Below are 14,301 nucleotides of genomic sequence, written 5' to 3'. Positions count from 1 at the left end.
AGCGAAAAAAACCTGGAAAAATTTTCACATTATGGGAAGTTAGACAAGAGACACCAAATTTGAGAAACCAACTGAGAGACGAAATAAGAGGACAACACAATCGACTCTTATCAAAAATTGATTTTTACTAATGTATATGAAGATAAGTGGCACCAAAGTCACTCAAATTTGAAATAACATCTATTGCTAAATACATTTGGGAAAAATTAGGTTTTTAATAATGTCTTTGAAAAAATGGCATCAGAGTCATTATAAACACTCAACTAAAACCACATTTTCAACATCTATGGCACTACACATCGATAAAAACAGCATATAGCAACTTAAATGAAAACAATTCAGCGACCAGGTGGTAGAGTTCGGGGTTCTAAACCGCCAGGTGGAATGTGGACTGTTGGTGTGTTGGGTGTCAGTGGCTTGGGTGAGTTGGGGGGGGGGGGGGGGTGACTGAGGGGGTCCAACTAGACTGCTAAAGCGTAAGGCTCTAAGAGAATTCAATGCTCTCCAGGCGTTACCTGTTTATCCCGGTTTCAATGACCAAAAATCAAATGGGTCAAACAAGAAAACAGTCAAGCAAAAAAATCGTGTAGAAAAGACCAAAAGACTAATTGCTACAAAATTTGTTTGAGATCAATAAAAAGTTAACTATATAACAGCACTCAGACAAGATTAACGATTAAATAATCTGCTACGGAGACCTAATAAAACATCGCTCATGCCTGTTTACAGCGAACAAACGTTTCACTAAGAATCTTTAAAACGGTGGACGCCGTATTGGCCGACAAGGCGTTTACCCAAAAACCAAAAATGAGAACTCTGGCTGACAATATAATTAAAACGGGCATTTAGATCAATTCGTAAGCTGTGCTTGGCCAATTTAAAACAACCGCAAAACACTAGAATTTAGCCACCGTTGATCCCACTGAGCGTTGTTGGGATTGAAACAGTTATCAAAATAAAGCAAAATCAACGAAAAATTATTATTAAATCTGAAGAACTCTGATAACTTAACGCACTCAGTCTTTGAAAATCAAATCTTGGCGCCCTGGCATTATGGGTTTATCCTTTTTTTATTTCATCGTGAGTTAGGTAAATCCACAACCAAACGTAAAAGCAATTTTTATATAAAAGACGCGATCGAAAGGTAAAATTACTTTTTAAAAACAAACAGCAGGACAACCTTTGAATTACAACTTGGAGACTTTTCATTGACTTAAAAGAAGATTTTTTAAAAAAACCATTAAAAATAGAAAAGACCGTAAAGCTCAGTCTACTTGAAGCATGAGAAAAACCACTTGCAAAAATGGCAAACTTTTGTTCATTATTTTTCTCACTCTACTTTGAGTGAAAAATCTCACGCCCCAAAACCACTCGCCTTTTCGCCCCACCTTCCGCATGACCAAAATTACTTCGCCAATTGGATTTCAAAAATGGTGAAAATGTGTAAAGAGATCTTAACGAAATATAGCCGAAGAATTAGGGACGCAACTCGAATCGTTGGAGTTTCAGAAAAGAGGTGTAGCCAAAACCATTTTTTTAAATCTTAAATCAGTTCTTCATCTTGCTAGATCCCAACGGTGGGAAGGGGTCTTTGGCTGCACGAGGCTTTTACGACCTGAACGATGTAGAGGGGTGGGCTGCGGGGGGAAAAGTGAGGAGGCGGTCAAACTTAAGGACTGCCCTTCACACAATAATTATAAGTCTCCAAGACAGCATACTTGGAGAATAATGAGCTGGAAGGTTCTGAGAACTTAATACCCACTGGGCTCTACTCATTTATCTCGTTTTTGTTTGTTTGAGGACGAAAAGTCAAATAGGACAGAAAAAAAATCGGTCAGGCGAAAAATGGCATAAATGAGACCAACAGGACTATTATAATTGCTACACACTTCGTTTGAGAGCAATCAAACAAGCAATCAAAAAAATGATGACATCCTTTAGAAACCAAACAAAAAACCCAGAGATTTGAATCTTTGACATTTTGAACATAATTTTGACAGAAAAAAAACACTGCTAACTCTTGATATCGGAAAGTACTGCATTAATAGAAACATATCTCAAACATAGAACCAAAAGACAATTGGAAACACAAGGCGAATAATACCCAAAACGAAACCCAATTACATAAAAAAATGGCAGCTAAAAATTCGGACTGAAAAGAACAAACTTTCTTTTCGCCTCACAGCAATTGGGACAAAAATATAGAACATTTATCGCTTTGGAGACATCACAGACAAAATGAATGAATTCAAACTATTGTAAAATTCAAATTCATCATGAAAAAGACAAAGGGAACAGAATAATACTCCAAGGTCAAAAAATCCTGTTGTAAAAGAACGCCCCACAATTTTTCTGAGAAGAAAAATCAGTCAAAATTTCTAAAAGAAAATCTAAATTTCTCAGTAGTGCTGCATAATATTGAAAAAAAATCAATTGCAAAATATTTTCCTGGCACCTTTTGAAAAATGCTATGAGAATCTCATTGTTCACAGCAACCGCACTCTACTAGATCCAAATTATTCTTCCGACCCACTTTGGTGGGGGAGAAACTATATACTCAAAAGGTTTTTAAGTTCAGTCAATTTTGCTCGCTAGAAATATTCATCGTAGAGATTTGCGTGTGGTATCACTAAAAAGCCCGTACAGTGTAGAATACATAACAAAAACAATCTTTTTGAATTTCGTTTTTCCACAGAAATATCGAGGCTTAAAGTTTGAGAACATTTGACCAATTTTCGTTCTTATTGTTCACACTTTCCGTAGTTTTACGTAGTTTTTCTTAATTCTGCTTAAAAATATGTTAAAATTGGTAACAAGAGTGTCGTTGGTTTTACGTCTAAAAACAAAAGAGTCTTTTTGAACTGTTTAATCCAATTTATTTTTGGCGAAACTTTTGCGAAATTTTTCAAAACTCAGCCTCCTTTTTCATCAAAAATGGCACGCAATAAGCTCCTTTGCTCCACTTTGTTAACATTTACCCGATTAACGCTCCTAAAAATTGTTAACTCCAATTAATTCTTTGAGAGCGTTCATGAATTAAAATTTGGCCTAAATTCTTGATAATTTAAGCTCGATAACTATGCAAAAAAACATAATTTGTTTTTAATATATTGACGCTCTTTGCCAAATTATCTATATCCATAATATTCAGAACAATTACATGTTCTTGAAAGACGAATGCCAATAGCAAGCCTAGTTTTGGTCTAATTGCTGATTCTTAAGTTCCGAAAAAATTCGGATTGTAATCTTTTACAATCATTCTTACATTTTTTGTAAGAATGATTGTAAAAGTCTTTTTTACAATCATTCTTACCTTTTTTGGGATTTTTCTTACGTTAATAACACAACAGAACAATTTAAATCAAGGCCTGCTAATGACAGTTCCAAGTGGCTTCCGAGGGCGATTCAAGGAAACCTATCTAGTTTTTCAGTCAAAAGCGTACGGTCGTTTTAAATTTTCAAAATACACTTTGAAAAAAAAACGAACGATTATTGAGCTCAGCAAAGTTGTTCTCTTTTTTGGCCAATTGTAGCTTGAGGTCAGCAAAGACGGAACCAATGTCAGCAAAGACGAACGCATCATGTCTCTAATGAATTAAAACTCAATATATGATGCGGTTTCAAGTAATGATTTTTCTGCTTCAAATTTTCACAAAATTTTTTGATAAGGACTTTTTCACGTTATTAAGGTTCTTTCATTCCAGTCAGCTATCAGATTATTTGCATCTAAAAAGAAGGCACAGTTAAGTATATCAGTTTTTCAGTGAATAGATTATGGTTTTAATTGCATCGACGGCGTCTTCTAGCAAATTCAGTGAAAACTTGCATTTTTGTTGTTGTTTCTGGTTCTTCTCCAGTAGCTTGACAAATTCTCGATAAGTTTAGGTTTAACTATTGGCTTCCTACGGATGAAAAAAGGAAACTATTTACTGACTTCAGTAACGAAATAAAGTTTTTCATGACTCAAAAATCGAACACTTTAAAAAATGCTGACGTATTTTTCAAATTTGCACAATGCTATCTTTTTTGTCTACTTGTTACCTAATCTCAAAAAAATCATAGGCTTCATATCAAATACAAGGCGCTGAAGGGAGGCACAATTGAACATACCGAATGTGTTTAGTACATCACTTATTGCTTTAACGGCCTCAATACCGGTTTTTCGAAAACGTTAATTTAGGTTTCGATTTTTGTCTTTATTTACAGTCCTTTATGTAGTCGAATGCTAAATTCTGGATAGTTACAAGTCTTAGCGGCTTCATATGGAAAAAACTGAAGAACACAATTACTTGTTACAGTTGATAGCTAAAATTTTTTATAACTTTGGAATCAAATATTTGAAAAAATATTTGCTTTTCTTTATTGACAATTTGCTGTTTCTTTTTTGTCTAGTTGTGACTTCGTCGCATTAACTACAGGTCGAATAGCAAATAATTGGTAATGAGGAAAGGCACAATTGAACAATACTAAGCTTTTTAACGCATTGATTATTGTTTTAACGGCTTTCATAACGTTTTTTTTTTTTTGCGAAATATTTATTGGTTTTTGATTTCTAGACGTATGACATTCTGAATAATAACAGATCTCAATGGCTTTCTTTTGAGAAATAAAAGAACATATTTAATGATCTCAGTTGCTAGCTAAAGTTTTATTGACTTTGAAAGTGATTTTTTTCCGAACTTCTCATTTTCCAGAGGTCACATATTTCATTATTGGTGTTCAAAGAACGCGCAATTAACTATAATTTATTTTTTACGGAATAGATTACGGTTTTCACGGCTCCGACACCGTTTTCTTACAAAGTGTAATTGAAATTTTGTGTTTCTTGTCTGAATTTGTCGGTTGTTTTTGATGTACGACATATTCTGGAATATGACAGGTCTCAATGTCTTCATATTGAGGCATGAATGAGCATAAGCATCTTTGAAGTTTCAATTGATATCTAAAGGTTTTCATGATTTGATACTATTGTTTTTAACTCGTTCAAAAACAAGTGTACTCTTTAAACTTTTTAAAATCAGTTTTGTCAACATGTTACTGAGTCTTATCAAGGACTGGTCCCATGCTTTTTCAAGTGAAGTACAAAATAATAAAAGTTTAGGTTTTAATTGATGCTATTTTGACTTTGTTATTGTAATACATTGTCTCGTAGTTTCAATAATGGCAGGTCTCATCGCCCCTCTAATGTTGCATTATTTACCTTTCTAAGTGATTTGAGTTGGAAGCAATTTTTTTATTCAGACTAATTATTTTTGATCAGTATGTAAGACTTTCTGAAAATTGTCTATCAGTACGTGAGACAGTATCTTTTCCTCATTTGGTAAACAATTAAGCCAAACTTGTGGATAAGCGGGGTCGGAAAAATTATGTGCGGACGCACATTACCGAGCCTCCTTGTTTCAGTTAGAAATTTACTTACTGCTGAAGCGCCTCTTTGAGAAACGTTTTCAACCCCAAAAATGGGCAAAAAATTTTGACAACTACATACTTTGTATACATCGTCACTGTTGGGTGGTGGAGGCTTCCACTCTTCCTCCTCCTCTTCTTCCGCCCCCTCCTCCTGTTCATCATCTAACTCATCCCCATCATCATTGCCCTCGTCACCACCACCACTTGCAGGCCCTTTTTTGCCTTTCTTGTTCTCTCCCTCTCCATTCCCACTCTCGTCCTCGCCATCATCCTAAGTTAACAGAAACTGTGATCAGCAATTTGTAAATTTCTTTAGCAGAGTTGCAAGCGTTTCACATCGCTGTTCGTTATCAATAGGTATTCCTATGATTGCTTTTTAAGTTGAAACGCAGGACCGTCAGAGTCCAATCGGAATCAGATGAAAAACCAATCTAACAAACAATGAAACCAGAAAACCCGCCAGAATACATGAAACCAACTAATCGAACACTCCCACAGATTTAGCTTTAGAACCATCAATGCCCAGAACAGGCAGATCAAAAGACGAACAAAAACATCTATAAAAACCTTTCTCATTTAACAATAACAAAGAGTCCCAGTAATGTGCGTTCTCACACGTTCCGACCCCGCTCATATATTTTTGACTTGATTGTCTACCAAATGAGGAAGAGAAACGAAACTTTCAAAAACACACTTCTTCGAAAACAATTGGTTAATGAGTAATTTGTCTTAAGTGCAAACCGATTAATGAATTAATTACTGCCGCATAGGAGAGCCAATGATAACTGGTACCAATAAAACTATGGGACCAAACAAGCAACAAAAATAACAAAAAATCAATTCCCCTCTAACTGAAAATCTACTTTTTTCTTTTAAAAAATCACAAACAAAGTCTAAAAATATCAGTTAAAAGCTATATTAAAAAATCAACTGTACTTCGCTTCAAAGTAGATGTGACTTCTTCCTAATAACACGTTGCAACTAGTCAAGAAGAACACGAAGAAAACGAGGCAAAGTCAACCATCAGCTGTCAACAACAAATACTAGGTAGAGTCTTATGTAGCTCAATCGGAGTCGTTTGGAGCAATCGTTGGCAGCCAGAAAATGAATTAGATAAAGTCACCTTGGAGAGCAAATGATACTTGTCATTGATGAGATTAGGTGACAAAATAAACAACAAAATCAATGAACAAAAATAACTGTTAATTGCGACAAAAATATCTTTTTTACAATCCCAAAGTAAAAAAAATGGCATCAAATAACACCAAGTACAAATAGTATCACCAAAAACTTAAAAGCCACCAGCAAAACACCCGTATTTCTGTTGCAAACATTTAGGACCGGTCTTTACTGATACTAGATAACAACTACTTAAGAAAAGCAAAAAACGAGCAAAATTTGAAAATATTTCATTATTTCAAATAACAATTTCAAAATTATAAAACCATTAGCTCACAAATGTAAAGAATGGAAGGGATCTCATATATGTCAATACAGGGAGCCATTGCGATCTCTCATTGTCCAGAACTTCTCATAAGACGACTGAGAGTGACGGATACATCTAAAAAACAAGCATTCAGTTAAAAATTGGAGAAAACTGCTCAGAAGTCAATGAAAGCATGTGCTTTTCGTTAAAACAATTATATGATTAACTGCTCTCATCATCAAAGCTAATGGAAACCTTCATTAATGTTGTATGACATGAAACACAAATTTCTTAAAATATAACTTATTAATCAAATCGCAAAAGATTTAGGAAAGCTCATAACAACTGAGCCACAATAAAACTAAAAAAATTGGAAATTAAATAAATTTTTTCTCAAGAACGAGGATTTAAGCTGTGTTTACATTAGAGATTATGTTGCAAATTGTCAGAAAGGAGATTAAAACAATGCTGAAATTCAAAAACTTTACTTTTTCAAACCAAGTACCCGCAAAACTTTTTTAAAAGCTAGATTTTTAACTAAAGTAATTCAGAACAAACTTTCAACTTCATGGGAGGCCAAATGTACCGCAAAACTGGAGGAGACTGTGCCGTAAGACAGCAAACTAACAGCGACTGCAGAAACAACTCAAAATTCTTACAAAAACACATTGTTCAAGCCTTTAACATCATAACTGAACAGATCATGACTCTTTAATTGGGGTATTTTTCAACATCACTGTGTCATCGTTTCAAAGGCAATATGCAAAAAAGAGCTAAAATGACTACAAGCAATGATGACCAGTATAAAAATTTTTCAAATTCTAAAACTACATAGCTTTATAGCCAAAAAACATTCAGCTGCAACAAAACAACAGAAACATTATTGTTTGCTCTTCCAAAAGTGGATGCAGATGTCATCATTAAGACGAAGATACAAGTTGTCAAAAAGTAAAACAAAGTTTTCGATCCAACTTTTCAAAAAATTTCAAAGGCATTAATACCATTAGTAATCAACTAAAATCAAGAAATACGATTGTTTATGTCTCGTCTCCTAAAGAAGCCACTGAGACCTGCCATTATCCAGAATGTGGGATAGCACAGCAAAAAAGATAAACACATGCATAACAAAAAAAAATCAATCATATTTTGCCAGAGAATTATCGAAGCCATTAAGATCATACGGTATTCACTAAAAAAATTCGATTTGTAAACATACGTTTTCTTTGAAACGTTATGCGACCAATTATGAAAATGATAATTGGACCAGGCAACAAAAACAGCTTCAAAAATGAAAAAAATGTCCAAAAAAATTAGAACCCGTAATATCGAAACAATGAAGCCAATAAATCAAAAGAATAAACTCTAGAAAAACTTACCTTTCACTTACTAGAAAGAAAAGGCGGCTTGTGCTTACAGTGAGACAAAGCAACACTTTGACAGAATTTAGAAATAAGTGGCAAAATTCAAGTAAACTCATATTTTCTTTAAACAAATATTAAAAAAAAATAGGAGCCTACAGGTCTCGACTGAAAGCATAACATAGGTGCAAGTACACCATTTAGGGACGCCGACTCGCTCTTTTTTTATTGATACTCAGTCAAAAGACTGCAAAAAGGACAACGAAGGCGGGCTAAACAAGAATTCGATTCGAATTTGTGCAAACATTGTTTAAGGAATAGAAGCCATGAAGTTTTCTCTGAAAAAATATTATATATATATATATATATATATATATATATATATATATGGATATAGTTTAATATTTATTTAAACTTTTCTGGTCTATAATAAACAAAACGAACAAAATTGCAAAAAAATTAAAAAGACAGCCTCAATCGAATCATATTTTTTATTGTCAAAACCAAAGAAGAGACCACAACTAGCATGGATGCGACGCGCTCAATTACAACAGCTAATTATTCCATTTTATTACATTGTTAACCAAAATAGAAACTTTGGCAACAAAATATCAATATAAAAATGGAAAGGTTCATTTGGCATAATGATTAAATTAGCAAAAAGTCGAAAATTTTTTATTCCAGATTACTATTAATAGAACTGGAAGCAGAACTAGCCTCCTTTTGAGTTGATTCCAACGTTTGCACATCCGACAAAATTGAAACAAAGTGGGCCGAAAAAACATATGGAGACACAATTGATGAACGGCATAAATTTAAAAAAACCACCAACATTTAAGCAAAAATTGTCCGATCAAAAGAGTCAGTAAACCTCCTTTTTGTCCTTAGGCGAAACAAATAGCACTATTCTTAACAAATTTTAGCCAAATTAACGAAAACTGATCAAAAATTACCATCAGAAATGTGAACAAAAACAACGGATATCATTCCAAGGTCCACAAATCTTTGAACCTCGATAACTGCCTAGAAAAAACGAAAACATACCCGGCAGATTGCCGGAAAATAGCCGCCGTTGATTCCAATAAGCATGATTAGGATTGAAAGAATAGAAGATATTGAAAAAAAAAGATTTTTTGTACGAAAACATTTTTTAAGTCCGTTTTTTTGTGATGGCATTTCGTAGTTGAACATACTTCTGTTTCTTAGAGGGAGGCTACAGGGTTACTATCAATACCAATAAGCATTAGAGATGGTAACTAAGACAAATAGGAACGATGTTCAAATAGCGGGCATCTAAAATTGGACTTTATGGGTTTATCCCGTTTCTACTTCTGACTTCAATTTCTTATACCGACTCTGTTCATTTTGAATTGCTTTGCTGAGCAACTGATGTTCAAAATCAATTTTAGCAGAGTGAGAGAAGAGAGAAACTAGCCTAGAGAAGTCAAAAAGATTTCACGCAAAATGTTGAAAAAGCGGCAAAATGAGGTAAAGCGAAACATTTTTTTGTTCGAAGAAGTAAAATAAAACAGGAGCGCTACAATAGCCGGTTGAGAAGATGAGGTCGGCTATTAATAATTACAAAGTTCCCAATTTGTAATTATTTTTTCTCTTTCCTAATTTTTGCTGTAAAAATTTTAGAGAAGCTTCTTGGACGAAGTAAAAAAACATAGCAGGACAAGTCCTGACGTACAATTCAAAGAATTTTCATTGACTAAACAGAAAACTAGACCTAGAACGGACTATGAATGGATTGTAAAAACCATTTAGAAAAAAATCCGATCTAAAAAATCGAAAAAACAGTAAAAATCAAAGTGAAATTGCCGCATGTGAACAAAAAACCACTAGCGAGAAAGCGAATTTTTGTTCAAACACCGTTTTCTCACTACTTTAAATCTGGAGCGAAAAAATTTCACGCCGCAAAACCACTCGCTCTTTCGCTCCACTTCCTGTTTCGGCGTGACCAAAATCACTACTCCAATTTGACTTCAAAAATCATGAAAACGTGTGAACAGATCTTAAAAAAAAACATAGCAGGACAAGTACTGACGTACAATTCAAAGAATTTTCATTGACTAAACAGAAAACTAGACCTAGAAAGGACTATGAATGGATTGGAAAAACCATTTAGAAAAAAATCCGATCTAAAAAATCGAAAAAACAGTAAAAATCAAAGTGAAATTGCCGCATGTGAACAAAAAACCACTAGCGAGAAAGCGAATTTTTGTTCAAACACCGTTTTCTCACTCTACTTTAAATTTGGAGCGAAAAAATTTCACGCCGCAAAACCACTCGCTTTTTCGCTCCACTTCCTGTTTCGGCGTGACCAAAATCACTACTCCAATTTGACTTCAAAAATCATGAAATTGTGTGAACAGATCTTAAAAAAAAGACAGCGCCCCAATACAATTCAAATTCTTTGAATTGTAATAAAAAAAATAGGAGCGCTATAATAGCCGGCTGAGAAGATGAGGGCGGCTATTAATTTAAAAAAATGTTTAATTTCATAGTCTAAGCTGTACGGGCTTTCTAATGATACCAATGACAACTCACTGCGATGAATATATCAATCGGCCAAAATTGACGGAACAAAAAATCCCATTTGAGTATATAGTTCCTCCCACCACTAAAGTGGGTCGGAACAATAATGCTGGGAGAGGTCGTAGAAGAGGGTGTCTAGTGTAGGGATGCTGCAAGGTTGAAATGCATCGCTGGTCGATATGATTGGTTTGTGCAAATCTAGTTGAAGTGGGAGGGGTATATTTTAGATTGGACGAGGTGGAGGAGCTAACTATTGTTTTTTAGGGAAGGGAGAGGCCAGTACGGGTATATATAAAGTGCAACATGTTACTTTTGCTGCCAATTAAAACCAATTCATGATGTTCATGTCAAAACGCAAAAACGGAAAATCATTGTTCAAAAAAAAGCAAGTCAATTTGCTGTTGGTGCGATTGGAATATTTGGTATCAACCTGATTTATCACAAAACATAACCGACTGAACGTCGGAAGATTTGCTCTCGAACGACTAGTGGGAGCTCTAATCAATTTAAGCCTGCTCCAGTCGGGGAGGTGGGGAGTCTAAATGGGACTAAGAAGTTCAATAGTGGGCTCCAAAAAAAACCACATTAGAAAAAGTTAACAACATATACCACTGTTAAGATTTAAACTGAAAAATGGCACCAGTTTCGTCGCATTTTTCATTTGACTTTTAGTATTAAACTGCCGCCAATTGAGTTCAGCTGCTTGAAATTGTGATTGAGAGAGAACTTTAGATCACGCGAAACGCAAAAAGTCAAGAGCGTAAAAGTCACTCGAAAAGTCAAAACTGTCAAGCAAAAATTTTGCATAAAAAGACACACGTTTACAATAATTGCTATGAACTTCATTCAACAGCAAAAGGCGGCAGAATTTCCCTCGAACGACTAGTGGGAGCTGTAACCTTTTGCAGCCAGCTGCAGTCGCTGGGTGTATCTAAATTCGCTAAGGGGGTCTTCAAATAACGTCATTAGAGGTATACCACTACTGTAATGAAAAAATGAAAAAAAAAATGAAATTATAACCAACTTAAGCCGAGCGAATTGTTCTCAAACGACTGGCGAACGGTGGAATTTCGTAGTAGCCAGCTGGGGCTTAGGGATGCATCAGGTGGTTGTGAGCGGATTGAGATGGGTCAAGTGATGGGGGTAGGGTTGTGGGTTGGCTTAAGGTTGAGTCGAATGGGTTGTTGACTGAAGGGGGGTGGGACTGGCGTGACAGAAGGGTCAAGATTTAATACTAAAGACCGCTTCACATCTTGAAATTGTTTCCTCAAAAGTTTTGGTGAATCGCATACTTAGAGACTAGTGAGGCGTGAGGCTCTAACAGAGCTGCTTGGCCACTAAATGCCCTCCGAGCACTACATGCTTATCCCGTTTTTGGGGACGAAAAGTCAAATGGGTCGGACAAAAAATCGGTCAAGCTAAAAATCTCAAAAGACCAGAGGACTAATAAAATTGGTACAAACTTGGTTTGAGAGCATTTTATTACCACCAATAAACACCCTTAGCTATAATGGCAAGGGGGTCAAAGCAAAACATTCAGAAAGTTTAACAAAAGACAAATATGGTTTTTCTCTACACGTATATTCACCTTAAGAATCTAATTAACTTTTACCTTTCATTTTTCCATTGTTGCAGAAAGCATGGAGATGAAACTTAAAGCTGTTTTTGGTTTCAACAGTAACGATTAAACTCAATTGAGATAATCCTAATCGCAACATAACGCCAGCTTCACAAAGCTCAGACAACGAAAACGTGCCTTTCAATTGTCTGGGGGCACAAAACAACCCTTTCTCAATCATTTCAAATTGTCTTTGCTAATACATCAAAAGTGCTCTTTCCGAATATATCAGAATGTACTTTGTAAGCATTGCAGACTACTGCTATGAAATTTTCGTCATTATACAAAGTATTTTGATGCTGTACTTTGTTGCAAAAGAATGAAAAAAAATCTTCACATTCAACAGAATTTTGCAAAATGTTTATACTTTGAGAGGTTTTGTTGGCAATTATAAGGTTCGAAATGAGAAATAGTTGGTATATTTTACCATCTGGCAAAGATTGAGAATAATACAAAAACGGGACAAATCATGGAATACAATCCAAAGAAATCGCTGAAAAACAAAAAAATTAATCCTCCGGAGCAGCAAAAACCTCGAAACTTTGAGAAAAACAAAAAACCAAGCATTACTTAATTTCAGGAAGCCAATATCCTGAAAAACATTTGATCCATCTAGAGATGCAAATTAGTCCACGCACAGCTTTGAAAGGTTTTAACGGTCACTGAAAATAAAAAAACACAAGAAATTCGCAAATTGTTATTAGTTAAAATTCGTAATATTAAAATCTTCAGAATCAATCCGTTATCGCTATACAAAATTTTCAAGCCTTTCAAGATTTTTCACTGGACCTTAACCTTAACGACCAATCAACTGAATAATGTTAATAATTGTCAAGAAAACCTGAAAAACTGCAAATTTTATTGAAAGTCGTTAAAAATCTTGATATCACTGTTGGTAGTACCATTTTGTTGTCTTTAGAAACAACCCAATAACTCTCTTTCACGCCTATAAAAGTTACCCATGTTCATAGGCCCTTAAAAATCTATGGACTAAAAACAATAATTTGTTTTGCAACGAAAAACAATAATATAAAGAACTAACGTCGGGCGAATTGCACTCAAACGACCAACGAGCGGTTGATTTTGTCAGTGGGGGGGGGGGGGGGGGGTGCTCACCAGGGTGGTTAATGGGTGTGCATTGACAGTGGCAACAGCGAGGGGAGGGGAGCGGGCTCCGACCGCTACGAACAGCCCTTAACACCATAAGTATAAGTCTTCAAAATAGTTTCTGTGAATAGCATACTTGGAGACAAGTGAGCTGAAAGGCTCTAAGAGCACTTAATGACCGCTGGGCGCTATATGTTTATCACGTTTTTGTGGACGAAAAGTCAAATGGGCCAGTCAAAAAAACTGGTCAATAAAAATGCCATAAAAAGACCACATGTCTAATATAATTGCAAAAAATCTTCCTTTGAGAGCAATTAAACACCTCTCTCTCCCTCTTCCTCTCTCTCTTTCTTTCTTTTTCTCTCTCTCCTCTCTCTCTCTCTCTTTTTCTCTTTCTCTTTTCTCTCTACTCAAAAGAAAATCACACTTTTTGCACGTGCGGCATTGACTTTTACTTCCTGTTTCAGTACTGGGCCGAATTAAAAAAACATAACCGACTAACATAACCGTCGGTCGAATTGCTCCCAAACGACCAAGAGTGGCTGGCTGAGTCAGTACGGGAGGGATTGCGCACCAGGGGGTTAATGGGGGTGGGTCAACAGTGGCAACAACGGGTGGGAGGGGGCTTCGACCGCTACAAACCGCCCTTCACACCATAAGTATAAGTCTCCAAATCAACCTTTTTGGCTCCTTTTCGACTTGCAAACAAAACCAACTAAACGTCAGAAGAATTGCTCTCGAACGACTAGCGGTAGCTCTAATGAACTGCAGCCTGCTCCAGTCGTGTCGGGGGGGGGGGGGTGATGGGGAGGGAGCCTAAATGGGACTAGGAAGTTCAAAAT

The 14,301-nt window shown here is 35.6% G+C and overlaps 2 protein-coding genes across 2 annotated transcripts in view; one reads left to right on the top strand and one right to left on the bottom strand.

The window, feature by feature from the left end:
- Positions 1–13,577, top strand: part of LOC142334586 (uncharacterized) — a 270,416-nt gene extending 256,839 nt beyond the window's left edge. The window contains exon 9 of the mRNA XM_075382733.1: positions 13,564–13,577. The gene's annotated coding sequence lies outside the window, so the exon portion shown is untranslated. The remainder of the gene's footprint in view (positions 1–13,563) is intronic.
- LOC142334588 (uncharacterized) overlaps positions 1–14,301 on the bottom strand; it is an 84,571-nt gene that overhangs the window by 1,300 nt on the left and 68,970 nt on the right. Inside the window, exon 10 of the mRNA XM_075382736.1 lies at positions 5,489–5,662. Coding sequence (XP_075238851.1) covers positions 5,489–5,662 — 174 coding nt within the window. The remainder of the gene's footprint in view (positions 1–5,488; positions 5,663–14,301) is intronic.

The sequence above is a fragment of the Convolutriloba macropyga genome, chromosome 2 (genome assembly GCF_964194025.1).
Source record: "Convolutriloba macropyga chromosome 2, txConMacr16.3, whole genome shotgun sequence".
NCBI lineage: Eukaryota > Metazoa > Xenacoelomorpha > Acoela > Convolutidae > Convolutriloba > Convolutriloba macropyga.
The sequence above is the reverse complement of the archived record's forward strand: the minus strand, read 5'-3'. Positions and strand labels throughout refer to the sequence as shown.